The sequence below is a fragment of the Platalea leucorodia genome (assembly GCF_965183815.1).
Source record: "Platalea leucorodia genome assembly, chromosome: 7".
Taxonomy (NCBI): Eukaryota; Metazoa; Chordata; class Aves; order Pelecaniformes; family Threskiornithidae; genus Platalea; species Platalea leucorodia.
The window spans coordinates 11,627,728-11,648,599 of NC_138829.1; the positions used below are offsets into that span (position 1 = coordinate 11,627,728).

Here is a 20,872-nt window from a genome sequence, read left to right on the forward strand (position 1 = left end):
CAGGCAGATGCCCATGACTGATTCAATTGTTTGCACTGACACTCACGATTGCTGTAATTGCAACTGAAGTGATACAAGCCATTGCAAAAAACCAGACAAAGTGAAACCAACATTGTTCCGCAGAGATTTTATTAGCTGAAACCCAGAAATGCACAATCCACTCTTTTTTCTTGGTATGAATTCACCACAGCATTTCGGTTTGCTACGCCTGCAATACTGTCCTCATTGATTTAACATAAGAAGATTCAAAAAGCCTCTTTAAAAACAGAACTTGTACAGTAAAGGCAATACATTTCAGTCTCACTTGTTTATAAAAAATTCTTTTGAAAAAAGTGATTAAAAGATAAAGCAGCAAATCATTTTTAGAAAATCAGTAAGAAATTAATGTGATCCTAAGTAAAGAATATTTCTAAGCTCTAGCTTTCCTGTATGCTCCAAGTGCAGCCACCGTTGTTCCTTTCCTCTTTGCCTCCCATAACTGCTTAAGACCGCTAATGTTCAAAGCTGGTATTTCTGAAGAGGAGTGACCATCTTCTGTAGCCTCTGGAGAAAGAGAAAATGGATGTTTAGAACTAGGCAGTACCCAAAACCTTCCTGAGAAGAGATTACCTTGTAGCCTGCCAAGCAAGTTCTCACATGGTACTGAAGACTTCCTTCAGACTGCCTACACTACTGGTGGCTCAGTCCAAAGGAATTAAGAGATGATCCATGTAGGAGTTGAGGATTTAACACATTCACTCCCCACATACAAAAGAAAGGTGACTTTTGCAGACATATTTCACTGAAAATGGAAATCCCTTTGCAACATAACCCATATTCTGAAGGTATTTTTAGCATCTTCATCCTGGACACTGGAAAACTTCCATTTAAACGGTCAAAACTGTGATTTTATCTAATCCTTCTATATCAGCTAAAGCCAAAGAAACTAAAGCCAAAACTTTACAGAAAAGCAAAAAATGCCTGATTCTGTCCTATTTTCATTTAGACCAGTACACAGGGATGAAAAAATGCTATTGTTCCAGTTGCAGTTCCCCACTTAGATACACATGAATTCACTCAAATTGATCAAACGGGACACACAAGTGGCAAGGCAGCCATGGATGCAGCAAAACCTTTCACTAAATTAAATTGGGATTAGACTTGCCAGTATATTGGAGAAGAGATATCTAAATCAACAACGCATTGCATCAGAAAGGAGTTCTGAGAAATGAAAGGCAAGTGTTTTAAATGTCTCCAGTTACAGCACAGCACTGGAGAAGGTCAAACGCCCAGACAAGTTTCCTACAGAGAGACTTGTCAGATCTGATGCTTTGAACACGAGGCTCACACCCGCCTCACATGCACACGGCTAGGGAAACACACCTTGTATGTTAGCAGCACAAAAGAGATTCATGCTGGGAGTCCGTGTCGGAGACAACCAGGCAGCTACATCTGAGGTCTGAGTAAGAGAGAGGCCATGGCACGGCCCTGTCCCGCGCCCGGAGGGGCAGCAAGCCCTCGGCAGAGCTCTCTGCTGAAAGGGAGCTTTCTGCCGCCTACGTACGTAGTACAACTAACTCCGGTGTATTAAGAATCTGCCCCACATTTCCCGTGGTGGTTGACTATGTTACAGTAGAAGATGGGCTGGTGTAAGGCGCTCCATTAAAAGCTAGAGGGAGAGCACACGTGGAAATGCTGTAGGTACCACAGTAGCACCTCCCGAGCGGGAGGCCGTGCAGCCGAATGGCTGCCATTGCCTCGCAGCTCTACTGGAGAAGTGCATGGTCCTGTGCTGTGGGCACGGCACCCTGAAAACCAGGCCTGGCAAAGCGCCCGATAAAAGGCATTTCCTCTAATGCAGATGAGACAGAGGAGCAATTTATTGCAACAGGCCAACGGAACAAGACATTGCTGCCCTCAGTGGTTTTATTTTGGTAGCATTTAGATTCCCAACCAAGTTCAGAACCACGCTGTGGAACGCACCATGAAAAGCACTTCCAGGCCCAGGCAAAAAGAGGAACAAACATTAGCCCCACTCTACAACGAAGGACTGAAGTACTCAGAGTTGTAGCAGAAACTAAGGCAGGGACAGCAGCTTCAGCCCAAGGGTGAACTAGGGCTTCAATACAAAATCCCCCTTCATACATGTATATGCTGATCCATACATTTCAGGAATCTAGCACTTGAAAACAAAATCTTACCTTCTTTACTTCTTTTGTCTTAAGAACTCAAGAACCTCCTTATGCCCTGTAGCCTCTGCCTGTAAGTAGAAACATGAATAAATCCTGCCATCCTGTGCACCAGGACATGCAAATACTTACTTGTGGGAAGTAAGAATACGTTACCACAACATAATTAAAATCCAATTTAAATTTTAATTCCTCTGACATAGATGAGAAAATTCTGGCTTGAACAATTTATTACTTCAGAACAGCACCAGATTTGAATTGGTAACAAACTGTAATCCGGTTTATAGTCCCCAAAGAAGCATTTACTTTTCCCAAACTAATATTATCTGACAGCGTGCGTTATTACTCACACAGCTAGCACGCCATACGCAGTACAGCCGTATGCACACTTACTACTTGTAGGGGATTCCTTCCATCATAACCAGTTTGCTGCAGGTCTGCACCAGCTAGGTACCAGGCATACAGCCCATCCACATCGCCTTTAGCTGTAAGGCTGGAAAAAGAATAATTAATATTGGTTCTAAATCTTTCAGGCCATTTCAGTGTGCTCCTGGGTCCTGTCAATTAGCTCAGCAGGCAAATGCTGAACCAGAACAGGCTCGACATGGCCGCCAGGGCAGACAGGTAAGTAAAGGAACACTATTACAACAGCTTTGAATAGCTGAGCAAGCAACACGGCCTGATGAATCAGTTCCTTAAATTAATAGGGCTGTGGATAAGTACTTACAACAGGCTAGTTTCACATAGTGGGTGTGACTATGACCAAAGGGGAAAAAAAGTCATGCAGTTTCATATTTCACAACACAATATTTATCTCATGAAATAAGTTGGGGGAAGGCAATGGCTAAATCAAGATGCAGCTGAGTAAGTGAGAGCACAAGCAAATGTGCTAGCAATCGGCATGCCTTCTTTAAAACCATTAAGAAACCCCCTTCGCAAGTCTGCATAACTGTGTTTGCTATCAGAAGTTATGACAGCATATTTATGTGATATCATTTGGACAGCAACACAGCTACATTTTTTGAGTTTTATAAGATCATTTGTAAGGTTTAAATGGGCAGCAAGCAAAAAAAAAAGCTTTTTAAAGATGACCTCCATCTGCCATGTATAACAAGCAATAGAAAGGATCAAAATAAACCATATACAAATAAGTGAGTTAAAGTTTTCAGAGGAATGTACACCAGATTGTTTCTTCGCACATCTGCTGGTAGTCTCAACCATAATACTTAAGGGTCATCTTTAACTTTTATTTTGGTAAAAAAAGGGCTAACAGCCTGTACATATGCAAAAGCATGACTGTCTGTACCAAGCCTGTGGACAGGCTGAACTGACGGCAAGGCTGGGAGGACTACCTTCACTTTTCTCAAGATACCAACATCTGTCAGGCTTCAGACCTGAGCTTGCCGAGTGCTTGCAGATTGTTTCAGCAGAACCACACCGATAATCATCAAGTGAGGTTGAATCTCATTAAGAGAGCGGGGAACCCTCCCCAAACTTATTAAGTTCAGAGTTTGCCGCCTTCAACAGTGCTCACTGTGGGGGAACAGCACACTGCTGGCAGCAGGGGTGGAGGACGGTGACGGGCTCCTGGGTATGACAACCAAGCCAGGCAGACTTGGTGGAGAGTGGAGAAGGCTGGAAGATGCAAGGGGCAGACAGCCAGGTAAGCTTATGGAAGAAACCCTGAAAGCAAGGCTGCAACATTCACTTCTCTGCTAGGCTGAAATCACTTCTGTTGTTGATTAAATCTCTTTAAGTACCTGAAAAAATGTTTTCAGGGGAGTGGAAGCCTCTAATTGCAGCAGTCTGAGGAGAAAGTCAGAGAGAGGCTTTTGCTTGCAGCAGTCCCAGAGGCTGGGCAGGAAAAGGGGAAGCAAACGGTCTCTGTCTGTATTCCTCCATGCAACCCTACCAGCCCTGAGGCAGGGCAGAAGACCTACAGGTGGGGCCGTCAGGGGACAGGGGAGTGGCAGTGGGGTGCTGTGAGGTTTAACAGTGCTTCAGTCTGACATCATGAAGAAAAGGATCAATAAATCATTAACGAAAACTGCCATCACAAAAAAAGGCCCCTCACAGAAGCAATAAAGAAAGAGAGGAAGGCAAAGGAGTCCTAACAGGAAGCTCAGTGGGAAGTCGTTATGGAAACTGCAGGAAAAAGTAAGGATTAGTAAAGCAGAGAAAAAATTGCTTAGCAGCCACTTCTGAAACACAAGAATTATCTTTATTTATAAAGACAAGTCTCTTGCCGTTGACACTGGAAGGTCCCAGAATTGAGGAACAAACAAACACACGCACACACCCCCTACCTAGCGAGTGAGAGTTACAAGCGTCTCCAGCACTGGACAGGAAAGCACTGGATTTGCCAAACAGAATCTCATTGTTCAGCCATGTGCAAAGTGGAAACCACTTTGGGCAAAGACCAGCACATTTAGAAATATTACCCACCTACACACCCAGGGCAATTCAGCTGGCATCACTGTAAGCAACAAACAAGGACTACTGCGCTTACTTGAAAATTAACTGCCTAATAGCACCTGTTCAGAAAGAGCAATTCAACCCACATTGCCAGAGGTCAACACTGTGAAGTGGTCTCCTTCTGTGACATTAGAGCAATCCAAATACACAGAAGTATCTTCAATTTTGCAGCAGCCATTTACTGATCAAGTGAGAAATGTATTCTATGGGGCCTGTGACCCAGAGAACAAAAAGTGATGTAGCTTGCAAGAAAATTTAGATACCACTCTAAATAGAAGATACCTACTATTCACTAAACTGATTATAATCAAGAACACCACAAAACATTTCCTCCAATTCCAGATCTCCGTAGTCAAGCCAAACACATCTATATTGCCTTTACACACTGTAAGTGTACTTCATGTAGTCAAATATATACATAGGACTTCTCAACATACACTATAGGGACCTTTGCTCTGTATTTTTCTCAAAGATACTTATGCCAGCAATTCCAATTACAAGTGCATCGTCTAAGCAGCAAGTCCATCATTTTTCTATCATGAAATGGAATAAAATAACTTCAATATACACTTATCAGGATGTTTAAAACCTCCTTTGTTGACAAAGAACTACTTACTGTATTTTACTAAACTCTGACTGATACTTTTTACAGCAGATAATCCCAGGTATGCTGCCTATCAATACTCTTGCATTTAGAAAAAATGATGATGTACCCATTTCACAGTTTCAGCATGACTAATGAAGCCATGATGATGACAGAGCTACGATATCAAGAACAGTGATAATGCCGTTACGCTCTCTGATTTTGTGCCTCCTGTCACACTAGCATCAAGCAAACTCAGTGACAGGAGCTGCTGTTTAAGGGGTGCTCTGTTACTGTCAGGGTACCAGGAGTGAAGCTGCTCAGGTCTCGGGGGGTTCAGAAGGACAAGGGCCAATGCAGATCCAGATCTGGGAAGTAAGGAGGACAGTGAAATGACACCGGGGTTCCCTCCTGCTTCCTCAAGTACCAGGAGGGATCTGTCCCAGGGACACAAAGCTCTGCTTTTTCAGCAATTCTCCTTTTTCAGTGTCTGTTTAAAGCAATCAGGAAAGACTTAGTTTCTTTTTAGGTGTATCATCAGCCTAACAGAAGAGAAAATTTTTTTTCCTTCCTTTTTTTTTTAATGAAAATCCTCAAAAAGCAAGTTGGAAGTCCAGCACAAGGCATGGTTTGTTCTATCCTGTACACATCTGGGAGTGCTGCTCTTAGCTAGTATCTCCATATCTCTCTCAGTTGGACAGACTTCTTTGAAAGACAGCAGGCATTAGCAGCTTGGTCCTAATTCCTGCAGAGGCATAGTTATCCTTCCTTCCCCAGTCTTACCCCCCAAGTTTATGTTAAATTGAAGAGGCATCTTATTCTGAAAGTTGCTGATTTTGAAGGGCTGCATCCTTGTATATTGTATCATATCATTTTATGAAATCTAAGAATATGAAAGAGAAAGCTGGTTTGGCATTATGCCCCTATTTAATTTTGTGAAGTACAGACTTTGTACAGAGTATCTCAATTACATATAGGCTTTTTTCCTTTAAAAAATTAACACAAAGCAACTGTTTACCAACTCCAGAACTTGACAAGCCTTCAGAGTAAGTCTGAGTGTCCCAATTTATCTTGTCATGGTTTGGTTTTGCAGACAGATGACAATACTACTGCAATATGAGAAGAGATTCTGACATTTTTAACAGATTACTAATGTTGAGACCTCTTTCTCATTTCAAAACAAAGCCATGAACCAGATACCAAACATCAACAAAGTGATTCTAAAAATCAGACCAACACCTCTCACTTAAAAAAAGAAACCAGCAAATGAAACCATGACAGATTTAATAGCTAGATCATCTTGGCTGCACCTATGTGCATCTGCACTTCCTACACAAGAGTTCCTGCTGATACTGTCCAACTCGGTCCTGGTTGGTAATCCTTTCCCTTTCAAACATCACCAATGCCAAAGGAGCACATTTATTTTTATTTCATCTCCAAAATCTTCCAACTTAACTATTCTATTCTATTCTATTCTATTCTATTCTAAAATCACGAGTCTAAACGGAAGCTGAGGAGACAGAACACAAAAATCACTGTTCATGGTCTTTTATGGAAGCCAGTTTGAGGATAGGTAAGTAGCAAGGGGGGAAACATGATTATAGCTTCTAATTCAGAAAGAACTGTATGGGAGAAAAAAGTTAAGTTAGCTAAGTGCAGGAACCCAGAGCTTATCAGAAAGCAAGCAGCTTTGTCCTTCTAAACCCCAAGAAGTTGACATATTGCCTTGGTGACAAATTCAGACTGGTACAAATTGAAGCTTAAGGCACATCACAAGATAGAAGAGATGGAGGAAAATAGGTCACATTAGACAGAGGGAAGATGTTATAAACAGCTTGTTCTATAAGCAGCTTGACCATGCAAACATGCTGACTGCCATGAAGGTGCCAGTGACGGCAAAGAGAAGGCTTAAAAGGAGGAGGTAAGAGGTAGGACAGAGAAGTGAGCCCAAGCATGCTGGAAAAATGAGTGTGTCAGTCAGGTCATCTGAGGATACTCCAGAAGTATCTGAGACATTTTGACAGCAGGACAAACACCGGTGCCTCAGATTTAATAACTTTTAGGCATCTGAATAATGCTCTGTGGAAAAAGTCCACTTTGGTGGAAAAGACTATGCTGGGCCCTCTAAAACAGCAAGAGGAAAGCAAGCCCTTCAGCTCTGCAGGAGCAGTGTATGGAAGAGCCACCATTCACAGACACTTCAGCGCTGTCTCGAAGCCTGACCACTGCCTCAGGCTGGCTGTGCTCCTGGGACATGCCGTGCAGTGACATCTGTCAGCGGGCATGCCCCTGGCCACGGCCGCCACTCCAAGCTGCCGGCCGGGAGAGAGCCACGGCCCTAGCTCCTGACCTGCACCGAGGTGGGAGAGCCTTTTCCCCTCTCACCCCAAGTCCGCTACTCCACGCCGAGTCCTCACTCAGCCTCTGCACACACGTGCACTCTCACCCTCTGTTTGGAAGATTTACATTGTTTTTATACTAAACTTATTACCATCAATGCAAATTCAAAATATCTTAAATGTTTATTATCAAAATACCAGCTTGGAACACCAGGAGATCATGCAATACAGATGCAGGGTGTACGATCCTCCTTAAAATGCTGTAACAAACTGCATCAGAACCACTTTTTATTTAAAGGACCCTTGTTCTCTTCTTTGGTTTTTTTTTTGGACATACTCCTCCCAGGTCAGCTAGCCAAACTGGTTCTGCACGTGGCACCAGGGCTAAGTAAGGGGCCAATTTATTTGCAGAGGAACGCCATTCCCTAAGCCACTCCTCTCACCTTCTTGGCAGATGGAAACTATGCAAACCAAGGGTTTAGTTCTGTCCTATCACTTGCAGTGCCCTGGGAAGTGCATATTTTAACTTCATGGTAAAAGTATTATTACCCAGTCTCCTCTGAGTGTTACGACAACGTAAACACTCCAGCTAGTATTTCTTGATTCCAGAACTGCTCAAAGGACAGAGTCCAGTCTCTATACAGAACACACATAAGCTTTATCTTGACCTTATAGTTTTGCAGACAATATACAGCACTGGCTGGTCCCTACAGGTCTCACGGTTTCTTGCTGAGTCCTGATATAAAGGCCGATACTCAGGGGTTTTTTGTTTGGTTTTGAGAAGAAGAGAAGAAGAAATGAAGTAAAAACTATAGGTAACTTTAGGAAATACATGAAACCTTACAATTTTCACAGTAATTTGTAATTCAGGACTAGTACTGGAAAAAATAAAATCAAGGTTCTACTTTGTTTCATAATATATATCCATATCATTAAACCACCTTATATATTAAAAGAAATTGTATGGAAGAACAGCTTTAACAGAGGATTATATCCTCTTAAAATTAAATATAGAGACGGTGAGCAGTTGTTCAAAAGTTTTGGCGTTAAACTTATTTGTCTATTTGATTTTGTTATTTTTAAGAACGATGTTAAATGCTAGTTAGAGTAGAAGCCATTCCCATAGAAGTGAAAAGTGGATTTTAAGAAGATAAAAATGATGCACTATGTGGAGCTTTATTCTCAAACAGAGATGCTATTAAGTCACACCTTGCACAGCTTCCTCCTCACCCTTTCTCAGTGAAAGTGCTTGGCAAAAACAGGGCATATTTGCTTCCAGTTCACTTAGCCCGACAATACTCCCTGCGTTGGAGCTCTCTTGAGTTACTAGTGCTCCGATACAGAGTTGATTCTTAATTTCATCACTTCCCTTGTTTTTTCATTGTTAGTCTAGCACAGAAATAGCCATGCCATGTGCCAGGAACCCAACTGTTTCTTGGAAGTTGTCTACACACTGTTCTCCATTCTGAGAGTCTCTTCTGAAAAACCATCTCTCTCCATCCCAGTTTTAGGGCCACCTCACCTTATATCGCGTTTACCTGCAGAGTATTGTTCCAATGTCCTCCAACTCATGGCTTGAAAGGTGCGCTCCCGTTTCTCGTAACAAATTAATCACTTCTATGTGCCTTTATGAAAGGAATAGAAAAAACAGAGAAAGTGTCTTGACCGGTAGCTTTTTTTCCGCTAAATCCAGCATTACTCATATACACAAACAGTCAGTGAAAGTTCTTATATGATATTCACCACCATCACAGAACCAATGAATCTTCTCCAAGGTAACAGATGTAGTAAACAGATCTGCCCTCCCTATCAAAAAATCATTCACATACTAAGCTCATGGAAGTGTTAAGTTCAGCTCTGAAAATAAAACAGATGCATCCCTTTCTCTTCAAAGAATTTTTATTTATCTTAGTGCTAGCTTAATTTAACACTTGAAATATTAGTGACTGAAGTACTCACAAACAGTGAGGACATTTATTACATAGCATCATTCCTATATTTTGCAGAATACAATGCCTATATATACCAGTCTTAAATAAAACATATGTCTTGCAGATAAGCAATGAATCTTTAGGTTAATGTAGAAGCTAATCAGGTTTTTAAGGCTTCAATATTGTAGTAAGTATTCTTACAAACCTCCCACAAAAGCACACCTTTTCCTAACCCCCTCCTCCCAATACCTTTATTATTTATTTCCACCTGGAGTCTTTAGAAGTCTTCCTTGTCCTTTCCCTTGAGATAAAGGGACAAATAGGTACTTAAGCACTACCAGCCAACTCCTGTGCCTTAGTCAGATGCTTGAGAAAGTCTATTGAAAAGGCCAGTCTCTAAAGGTACTGTTGTGGGTAGAAAATAACATGACAGATGTTGTCAAATGTGCCAAATAAAAGTTTAGAACTAGGCTCCAAAAGGAGGTGACAACGTGATTCTCCGCTGAACAAACAATCTAGTTCACAAATCCAAACACAGTTTTTTTCTCCAGAAAGAGCCTGATGACACCAGTAGAACAGGAATAGTTTCATAGTTCCTCTTTTCAGTAAGTTGCTATACCATAACACTTCAAAATAAAGAGTTAGGCATATAATTGTAATAGGAAATATACGGGCTTTCCCAACCCATTACCTAAAAACTCATCTGTATTAATTAAAAATAAAAAATAAGCTCATGTACACATTTTGCTTAATCCCTTGTATTTTCTTGGAGGTAGCCATGGGCCTTTCCATTTTAGAACTGGACTAAACTTCTTATCTAATCCCTCTGCTTCTTTTTAGGAAACTCCATCTTGAATGAGAAGGTACTTTACAGTTACCCATATTAAACCTATGTAAGCTTATATGTTTCATATAAGATCTTAATTTATAAACTAAACAAAGAACTGTACAGATTCTATAGGAATCATTTTGCTTTTCCAAATATAGGTTATTTAACCTACCAGACAGATTTATTTAAATTGTACTTTGTTTCAATTGACAGCCAAAATAAAAATCTCTCTTTGTTTCATGGCAAAGCATTGCTGGAACAGCACACGCTGCAAGTTTGTTCAGTTATCTAAAATATTTTCTCAGGTGGGTCCCTTACGACATGACTAGTCATCCACAAGCATCTCCTTGAGCCAGCAAATAATGGCACAGCTTTCTATTTTTCAGTCTGTGGTGAAGAGTGACTTCTACATGTATGAAATTTTTAGTTCAGTCTTAAGCGTACCAGTAATTAGCTGAAAAGAAATTTGACCTAAAATAGATTAAAGCAGAACATGTTTGTTCACTCAAGCTCACATTGGGTACAGAACTGAACAGGGGGAGTGTCTGCTTACTCTCCAACAACTGCCCTGAGGTATTCCTCATTTCCCACCTTATACTCGAAATCACAGCATGAAACTAGAGCTTTTTAAAATAAAAGCTATGCTATGGGACAGCACGAAAAGATAAAAGGCAGCAAAGCATGTAATGTGTGGTGTCTTCCCTCAATGTGCTCCTCCTGCGAAGTCTGTATCTCTGGATTCCAGCAAAGAGCCAGGCTTTTCTTTTCCCCTGCTGTAACTATTTACTCCTCACTGGTAGCAAGATTCCCTCCAGAAAGCACGTCATGTCCCACCTACGCCACACAGCCATTACCACGTTCAGTGTCACTCTATAAATCTTTGATACAGACAGATTTGGGGGCATTTACCCCACATGTTTAATACAGCAAATTTAAATGAGGAAAAAAAGTGGTTTGAAATAAAATAAATCTTCAAGCATTGAAACTAACAATGTTTACAATAAATGCCTACAATGAAACATTTCTAAATAGAAGTACAATGTCCCGATGACTGGGAATCATTCAAAATCATGTTTCTTGGTATGGTGGGAAGAAGAGGACATGTTGCATATCACTGCTTGTTAAGTGAAGGGTAAGGGAGAGGAAGAATAGGGACAAATACTAATGTGCAACTTAAAAGTGTTAAATTTAGTACTGTGACTATAAAGAGCAGATCCATCCAAGAAAGCAAATGGACCACCTCTCACATTCCCATCACTCAACATGAAAACTATGCGGGAGGTAAGTCACACTACAGCTTGCTCCTACTTGCACCTAAACGGTATCTACATTCTGCAGAAACTGAAGCCCTATCCAGAGTACCACTTCTGCTGCCTTGTACCTACCACAAGAGCATTATTCATATTTCAAGAGGCTGGCTGTGAATTTTCTGATACGGTTATGTCTTAGGCATATAAGAGGTATTTGTCTTTAGAAGTTGCTTCTTTAAGTGCTGCTCTCCTATGGCTTTACAAAAGTCTCACAAGGGTCACAGTTTAGCTGATCTGAAGTTCAGCTGATGTCACGAGCCATGACCTTCTTGGCAACGGTTCAAATGCCATTCCCGATCTAAGGTGACAGCACAAAACCAAGAGCAGAGCAACTGCTGGACAATGAAAGTTCAAGGTGTGGAGGGAAGGCCAACGTCACCACGTTAGCCTGGGGTGCGCAGCTGCTCGTCCAGTCTAGCCCCATCTGATAAGCAAAACCATGAGGAGCAATTGTCACCCGTGAACTGTTCCTGACTCTCCCTTTTCTTCGTGCGCTCTGTTACCAAACTGTGGCTCTTGGTCAGACACAGGCTATAGAAACAATGCTATTTTGCATCTGTTACTTCAGTTAGCCTTTTGATACTACCACTGTCATTAATCCGCTCTCTGAAGGGAAAAACAAATAGACAAAAAGTGTTTCTATTGTCTCCTCCCTGCTAGATTCCATTATTGATAACACTGGAGATAAAAACCCCAAAGTATACTAATCTTTTAATGGATCAATAGCAAAATAAATGATTTGGTGTGGTCTTCAACATTCACTGCTATGAGCAAAGTTTGCGTTCCAGATAAAGACATCCGAACTTTTACCAGTTCACGAGGGCTCTGGATTTACAGCAATCAAGGTGCCATACAGTACGTATCATCTTAGGCCTTGACTTGGCAGACACTTATTAGAAGTGAATCAACTTCAAAAGGGATGAATCACACATGTGAAATTAACACGCATGTAAGAGTTTGCAGGGTTGGGGCCTTAGGGTGCACACCTTCCACCAACTCTCTTTACAGAAACGCAGGTGTAATGTAAATCCAAACTTGACTGGCTTCATTCTTTTTAATGCTTGCTCCCCTAGCAACTGGAATGGTTATGGCAGGATCAGCTTAGTTTCACTTGTTTGGTTTTCTGTATGGTATCAGTGGGAATTTTATGCTGAAATACTGTAAGGACAGGCCTCAGTGCACTTCTGGAGCCAGTGGTGGTTAGATTTTCACTCTGCCTTAGATTTCCTGAAGTAATGTAAATGTAACCTTGCAAAATATCAAGTATTTAAATTCATATTTACGTGGGAGGTAATTTTACTGCCTCTAATCTGATGTTCTCACAGCACTGTATGAGCAACTCCCCATTTTCAACCTTTTACCACTGCTCTACACGTAAATGGAAGTGCTTTTACTACATAAAATATACACGATTTTTATTCACGACATTTTCCTGCTTAGAGAGTTTCTGTTATTAAAAAAATATTATTCTATTGTTTTGAAAATGAATTATCCCTTGAGGGTACTCGAAGAAATTAAAGGAATGCTACTAATTTTGATATGTGAAGCAACTGGCCTAAATTAACAGTGGTCTGTTTAGCTTCATGAATAAAGTGAATGAGACTACACGCGAATTGCAGAGTTACAAATGAAAAAGTGGAAATGCAGTATTTTATTTCTTATTTAGAAAGGGACTCCACATTTTACCATCTAAAGAAACAAAGAAAGAGTCACTTAAAGTAAAAGAATTTAAGAGACTAGCATTGATATTGATTAAGTTGCTGGTCTACTAGCTGACAGTGCTATGTTAAGAAGCTTTTAAGAAGAGACATAACTCCTGATCATCTTTACAAATTATTAAATGGAAAAGAGAAATCAGTCATCATTATATAGGTTTGCATGCTAGGTTAAAAGGCAAGCCACTGAGAAATGTGACATAAAAAACTGGAAGAAAGCTATTTTTAAGATGAGTGGATACTGTACTGCAGTTAAATGCCAATTAAACAAATATTAATTCTCAGAAAATGGGATTAAGCTGATGCAATATTCAGTAAAATTGAGAAAGTTACAATATTAAACAGTTTAAAGCATTGACTGCTCATCAAGATCAGTCTTCCCCCTTCCCTCTCTGCCACTTTGTACACTGCATCAGGATAATCTCTTCATTTTCAGCATGCAACTGTTTAATAAATAGAATTTAAATATTTCTGTAGCAGAAATCTTTTTAGTGGGTATCTAATTACACACATGTACAGCTGTCCGATCTTTACCATTCTCCTTTATATGCTTATCAGTGTGAAATGCAGTGTGAGTGCACAGCAGATCATAAATACACATTTATGAGATTAGGTCTAAGTCAACTCTTCCTCTCATTCCAACAGTAGAAACAAAAAGAGAAACTGAAAATGGTTATGGTGCAGTTTCCTTTTACAATTCCCTGTATCAAAATGGGTGTGCAGTTTTAAAGAGCGTAAGAGTCATAGTAGGAGTCTAATATAGGAGTGGCAAGACTAAGGAATCCAAACAACAAGCTCATGTGAAATTCCTCAGGCGGTAGATGGGTGTGGTAAAAAAAGTAGGTGCCTGATTTGCAGGAACATCTAATGGTATCTAATGCTTTAGCATTTTCTCACATTGGACCAGAGCCACCTCTATTCAACTGCGAGGCTGTTTGTTTGATTTGCTGTTGGGCTTGTTTTTGCTTTAAGACTTTAAGGGTTTGCCACTGAAAGGCTTATATATTCATGAGATAAAGCAACAACTACAAAGCCACAGGGGACCATGCAGTAGGTATGGCAATAGCACAGTGTGGCCACACAGGACTTCAAGTCTCAAGAGCCTGTTGACTTTTCTACATCTGGTCTTTGAGACAGAAAAAACCTTCAAGTTATTCCTGCAGCCAATGCAAAACCAGGACCGTCAGACCTCCCAGCGAGCTCACTCCAGCTTGACAGACCAGGTGAACTTGTCAACATTAGAAAGCTGTAGGAATATTTGGGGACAGACATCGATGAAGACCATGAAAATTCTACCACTCAAGCTCCTTTACAGAAAAAAGCTTCCCTCCTGCCATCATACAGAATGAATATGAGATTAGGAGCTGAAAGTGGATCAAAGAAACAAGAAGAGATTAGGGCATGCAGCTTCTAACACGTTAGAAGACCAATGGCTCTATGAATCCCCAGGCTATATAAACTGTTTTAAAATTAAATTTTGATATCTGATAACTTTTATATTCTGTGCTATGGCCATTCTTTAGGACTATACAACATGGAAAAGACCAGTAAATCGCATGTCTATGACTACCATTCAAGAACTGCTGACATCCAGAACAACAGGAAGAGGAAATCCACAAAGCAGGCAGAGCCATGCAGCCATCCCATATAATTATGAGTGGGTGGAAGGGAAAAATCAAAAAAACCAGTCAGCCAGCAAGAGACTCAGGAAAGCACTGGTGGAAGGGAAAGATTAAAACATGTCAACCTACCAGTATATTTTGTGCCAGTTGAAACAGTCTGGTCTTGATGAGAAAGGGGAGGGCAGAAAGAAAACAGACAGCCCTTGGTCCTGCACTCTCACTTCTGACAGTCAAAATGAGTTATCAGTTTGGCTCTGTTTTATAAGGGAGCCTCATAACAAAGAGTGGAGTCCTGAAATTATGGGCAAAATCTTGGTGGGAAGGCAGCAATAAGTTACCTTATGCTAAAATTTTGCATGCATACCAAGTTGTTTGCTTTCATTTCATATTATTTTAAAAAGATCTTTTAATTTAGGCCAGTCACATCCTTTGAAATTAAGCTGGTTTGTGTTATTTTAACTGCTGTCATTTTAACACATGACTGCTGAGACAAAACAAGACCAAAACACAGGGATGGACTTTAAATCCAAAATGATAGAAGGTTTATAAACTTTACATAGAGTGGTGTATAAGTTATGTTGTTACCTGAACTTGATCGCATTCATCAGTGGGGTAGATCCATATCTGTCTTTAGCATAAACAGTTGCGCCAGATGTCAACAAATACTCAACTAATGGTAAATGCCCTTCAGAGGCTGCAATATGAAGTGGAGTTCGGCCATCATAGTCTCCACAGCTCAAGTTTCCACCCTACAAAAGGACAGATCCTTCGCATGCTAAAAAGATAATGGCTGCACATTAAGTTGTTGGTACAACAGTACATGCATACACCACATTTTAATTCTGCCACCAAAATGTTAAGCTTGTCGAACTTACATAAAGTTTATCTTGTAGCGTTGTTTTAGTACCAATAAAGATATTTATTCCACCTTCTGCATGTTCCCCCCTCTACACGTATTCTCATTACAGCCCCTTCAGATATGCTCTTTATTGCAGTATGCCGCACAGCAGCTTTGTGCCTATAGTCTGCTAATTTTACTTGTCTTAGTTTATTGTAATTTTCAAGATATATTTATCCTTTCTCGAGGCCCATTACCAAAGTCTCAAGAGTAGGGTAAACCAAGGCAAAGAGAAAAAAAAGAGGTGTAGAAGATGATACAGGGAAATGCCTGTTTTTTTTTTTTCCACGTATAACCCAAGCTAGAGCTATAGGGAGGGCCAAAAATCCTGAATTAGCACTGCACTGTGTTTTGCTTAAATATAATTTTCAAGGTTTTTTTTTTTAATCATGACAGATTTACATCCAAAAGCTGGATACTATGAATATGCATAAAGAAAGTTAAGCGAAAGAAAGTAGCACAAACCATTTTAAAATGTTCCAAGTTAGCAGATAAGAACTTGCATTTTAATCTACCTGTATTTTCACAGTTCAAAAGAAAATGTAAAAGCTGAGAACCAGATAGGGGAAAGAACATACCAGTTTTGAAAGACAAAGACCGAGAAGCCTAGAAACCAATTGTATTAGTCAAAGCACTTTGATTCTAAGACTTAGGTAGTTGCTTCCCAGTGAGCATAGCTTACTCCCATCATTTACAGTTCTATTTAAAAAAATGTGTTTTGTACAAACTGTTCATTTTAGATTACCATTTCTGCTATGGCTCTCAGAGCATCTATGTCACCCAGTTTAGCTGCAGCACAAGCCAAAGGTGGAATTAATGCATCTCTTACGGCTTCTAGCTCCTGAGAAACAAATAAAATTAAACATTTAATATCAGCCTCGCCTCTAATATGCTTGATGTCCAAGTCATAAAAACACTGCCCTTGCTTTCATGTAAAGTTTCCAAATTAGTCATTTGGTTATTTAAAAATGGTAGCATTTAGTTCTTGGAAGGAAAGAAGTCTCATGTTATTTTACATTTTGTCGGTCTCACATCCATGAAAGATTTATATTCCTCCCTGGCAACACTACAATTACCTGATATCTATATATACCATTTAAGGAGCATACACTAATTACCATCTCGGTACTGCCATAGTTACACATCAGTACAGTAAGAGAAACAGCGCTGGTAGGAGTTAGAAAAGAACATATAGTCCAGTCTCCTCAAGACTGGATCAACTTTATTCATGTTATTCCTCAGATATTTGTGTAACCTGTACTTCCAAACCTGCACTGACAAGCCTCATAGGCCCCCTAAATATCCTCCCATTTCTCACAGTTACTAAAGAAGAACCATACATTCAGTATTCATTAGCTACTAAAAATCCCATCTTCCCTGAAACCAAGCCAAGAGAAAAGCAAATACTTGTATCTTACAACCAATACTGTATTTTCTGATTTTCCAATGGGGAGGGACTAATATAAAACACCACAAATTACGCTTGTGTAATGCTTCCTTATTATCAGCCTTCTATGACTGCATGTACAATTAAGCTGTTTTAGCCGTTATTATTTGGATTGCTCCAAACTGTCAATACATTTGACCACAAAAATACAAAGCACTTTTTCATATTGATACCCTGAATTACAGTAACTGTCTGAGGCTTGTTATTGCGACCAGCCAGCCAAGAAAATAAACTCAAGATGGAGCTACAAAGAGGAAAAAAAAGTTAATATCTTTTTAATTAAAAACATTTTAATGTTATGCTTGTCATTGTGGCCTTTCTCCCTAACCCAACTGGTTAGCTGGGACACTCAGTACTAAAAAATTAATATAAAAGCTCCAATGTTCCATTTTTCTTTCAGCTTTGCTGTTCATCTTTAAGCTAGGTTCATTTAACTGAGTCTACCGCTTTACATGAGTTCAATTTTAAATATTTAAGTATATACCTCCTTGCTGCTGATACTCAGAGATTTGGCAATCACTTGAATAAACTTGCTATCTCTCAGAGAGATCTTGGCTCCTGTGGGTACAAGAGTCATTTCTCCTCTTAGATTCTCACTCAGCATCTGAAAAGCAAGCAATCAAATCCTTTGTTAGCAGCGGAAAAATATGGTAGTAGTCTAATAAAAAACCTTAGGATCAAGTTAGAAAATTGTTTGGAGGAATTATGGAAACTAATTGAATGCAGACAAAAGATTAAAGAAATAGTTACTGTCCCATGAAGATTGCAAGTTTAAAAAGACAAAGGGGGGAGGAAAAGGGGACAGGCAAATAAAACTTTCTTCCAAAGCAAAGAAACCAAAATAAACACATAACAAAACACCCCAATTTTTAGAGTATGCAGACAAAAGTTCCCTAATGGGGTAAGCTGCAGCCTACTTAAAAACACAAAGATAGTAATTAGCAGAGCGAGGCTGAAGACCAGAATATTCTGAAACGCTGCCTTTTGCCAGCATTCCCAAACCTCAGTACTCCTACACAGACTGTGTACGTAGGCCTCAAAACAAAGCCCAGTGCTGTCTGTGGACAGTCATGTATTTCAATGGATTTTCAAACAGCTCTGTTAGCCCTGATTTTGTTAAAATTTGGCCATAGAGTCAGCTTTGAATGCAGAGGGTCTACAGTAGTACTAGTCATTCAATATTAAAGCAGGCATGTAACAGTTCGCAGGATGGGTGCATCCAATACAACTAGAGGAAAAAAAAAAAAAAACAACACAAAAAAAGGTCAGCCAATTCACATGTAGAAAGTGCTTGAACATGGCAATAAAGAAAAGAAAATACTCCAAAAGACAGGTTCTGGGAAATCTGGAGAACAGAGAGAGTCATTGAGAAAAAGCAACTGGTTTCCTCAATTCTGACAATTTTACATACTGGCACTCTTTCACGAAAGGTTGCTGATGCAGCTATAAAGCACGTAGTTATTTCAATTAGAATTTTAAAAAGCAGGATTGTGAAAGTTTGCAAGAAACAGATGTGATGTTGGAAGGAGGAATGCCCCAGGTTTATTTATGTCTAGGCATGCCCTTTATTAAAAAAAAACTCCAAGCGCTGACAACACTTGTAGCTGTCTGCTGGAAGAGTCCCATATACATGTAACTCGGAGGATACCAACTGCTTTGGCACACTTTTGGAGTTTGACAGGTTGAGATCATTGCTTTGCACAGGTAACCCTAGCAATTGGCACCTGTGCTAAATGCACTCTGTGCAAAGCCCTACGTGCCTTACTCAGTCCTACCAGCTCTGCAGTCATTTGCATGTGTCTGGGGGCACATTCCTTGCTTCTTCATGTTGAAAGAGAATCCTAAAATAACCACGCCAGCTTCAGGAGAGCTTCCGTCTCTTGGGAGACTATTGTTCGGTGATATGTTTAGCTGAAGATATTGCCACAGACAACATATTTCCAGGCTTTCTTCTTCTCCTGGTCTCTACCACTCATTCCTGCCCAGGCAATGCAGCATGCTGCTCCCTTAGTTGTGCCAACACAATTGTTTGTGGGTCTGTACAATGAGTCAAATGAGGAAACCGATCCTGCTTAACTCAAAGAAATTGCAAAAGTTATTTTGTTTTGCAAACCATATAAAGGAGGTCCCAGCACCACCACACAAAAACTGTGTAGCACATTCCAAAGGGCAGCACATGAAGATGGAGGAGTACCTCGTGCCAGTAGTACCTAAAACGTCCCGTCACCAAGTCCTCACCTGAGTAAGTCAGCTATCTCACCTCAGCAAACTGGATCTCAAATTAAGTTTTAACTCACACACCTAGGCAGGAAGCCAGCTGGGAAAGTTTCTCCTGTCCCAGGTCAAATAATCCTCTGTGCAAGAAGATTAAAGTCTGCATTAAAAAAACAGGCTAATATATGTATGTTCCAGGGTCAGTGAGTGCACCAAAGGGACATCAGTGAAGAGCCTGGGTTTGTAAAGTGTATATACACAAACACATGCAATACCACCACTCTTCACACAGCATTATGTCGCCCATCAAGCATGCTCTTGCGCAGAGTTTGTTCTTGCCATCCTCACTGAAGAAACACATAGCTCCTCCTCCTCTCATTTTTCAGACCCAGGGCTTTAGCAAACAATCAAAAGCTCAGAGTTTGAAACTGTTTCTAAGCACGGTAAGTGGTGCTTCCAGCCACCCCACTTATGATCATAGGTATCCAAATATGTTTGTCTCAAGAGCTGCTACTGGTTGGAACATATTGAGCATGAAATAATGATCAAATTTGTTTCAGTTTTAATAAAAACAAAACACCATCATAAGATACACATGTGCATGCAGTGCTTGAGTCTAGAGAGTGACTCATCGTGATGTCATCTCCCAAAGTGTCAGGATTATGATTTCACTGCATACAAGCACAGAAGCACATGCATTCCTGCAGACTGCTGCTCCCCTATCTAATTCAGAGCTAGATGTTCCTTCTATAAAAGGAACATGATATATAACTATGTAATTTGAGGAGAAAAGCTTTGATTAAGCACCAATGAACAGTAAGAACATTGTTAAAGGGGTTATGATTTTAAAATCAGTTACAATTGGTTCTTAGAATAATCCTCTATTTTTTATGTATTTTAAAGTGTATCTCCTCTTAGAGAAACAAAATCTAACACTGTCATGAGTAATGCTGTCGAGGAAGAGGCTGGAGGCAATATTTATTTTCAGAATTAGCTTTGTGTGAATGAGTCTTGGATGAAATCTTTACCACACTAAGATCAATGACAAGATCTTTGCTGACTTCAGTAGGGTTGGGATTCTGTCTCCCATATGAATTTCCACATATGGGTTTTTAGCACAGAAATGTCCAAGGTAGACTACTACCATTTAAAGATGGCATTTTCATGGCTCGGTCATGGTCTTCACCTGACTTTTGCAGAGAATTCTTTTCTCTCCCAATCTACATGCATTCATTTGCCTAACAGTATTTTCCTTAAGGAAAAAACCACGTGATGTTCCCATTATGGCTCTGGAACCAATTGCTTTTAAATGCAAGGGAGAAGCTCAAGGCATTCAGCTAA

General features: G+C 40.2%; 1 protein-coding gene across 1 annotated transcript in view; it reads right to left on the reverse strand.

Annotated features, from left to right (window-relative positions):
• Window positions 1-468: 468 nt before the first annotated feature.
• ASPG (asparaginase) overlaps window positions 469-20,872 on the reverse strand; it is a gene marked incomplete at its 5' end in the record, with an annotated part of 47,410 nt that continues 27,006 nt past the window's right edge. Inside the window, 7 exons of the mRNA XM_082317093.1 lie at window positions 469-543; window positions 2,181-2,239; window positions 2,562-2,661; window positions 9,104-9,190; window positions 15,558-15,721; window positions 16,616-16,711; window positions 17,802-17,921. Coding sequence (XP_082173219.1) covers window positions 2,186-2,239; window positions 2,562-2,661; window positions 9,104-9,190; window positions 15,558-15,721; window positions 16,616-16,711; window positions 17,802-17,921 — 621 coding nt within the window. The 3' untranslated portion in view covers window positions 469-543; window positions 2,181-2,185. The remainder of the gene's footprint in view (window positions 544-2,180; window positions 2,240-2,561; window positions 2,662-9,103; window positions 9,191-15,557; window positions 15,722-16,615; window positions 16,712-17,801; window positions 17,922-20,872) is intronic.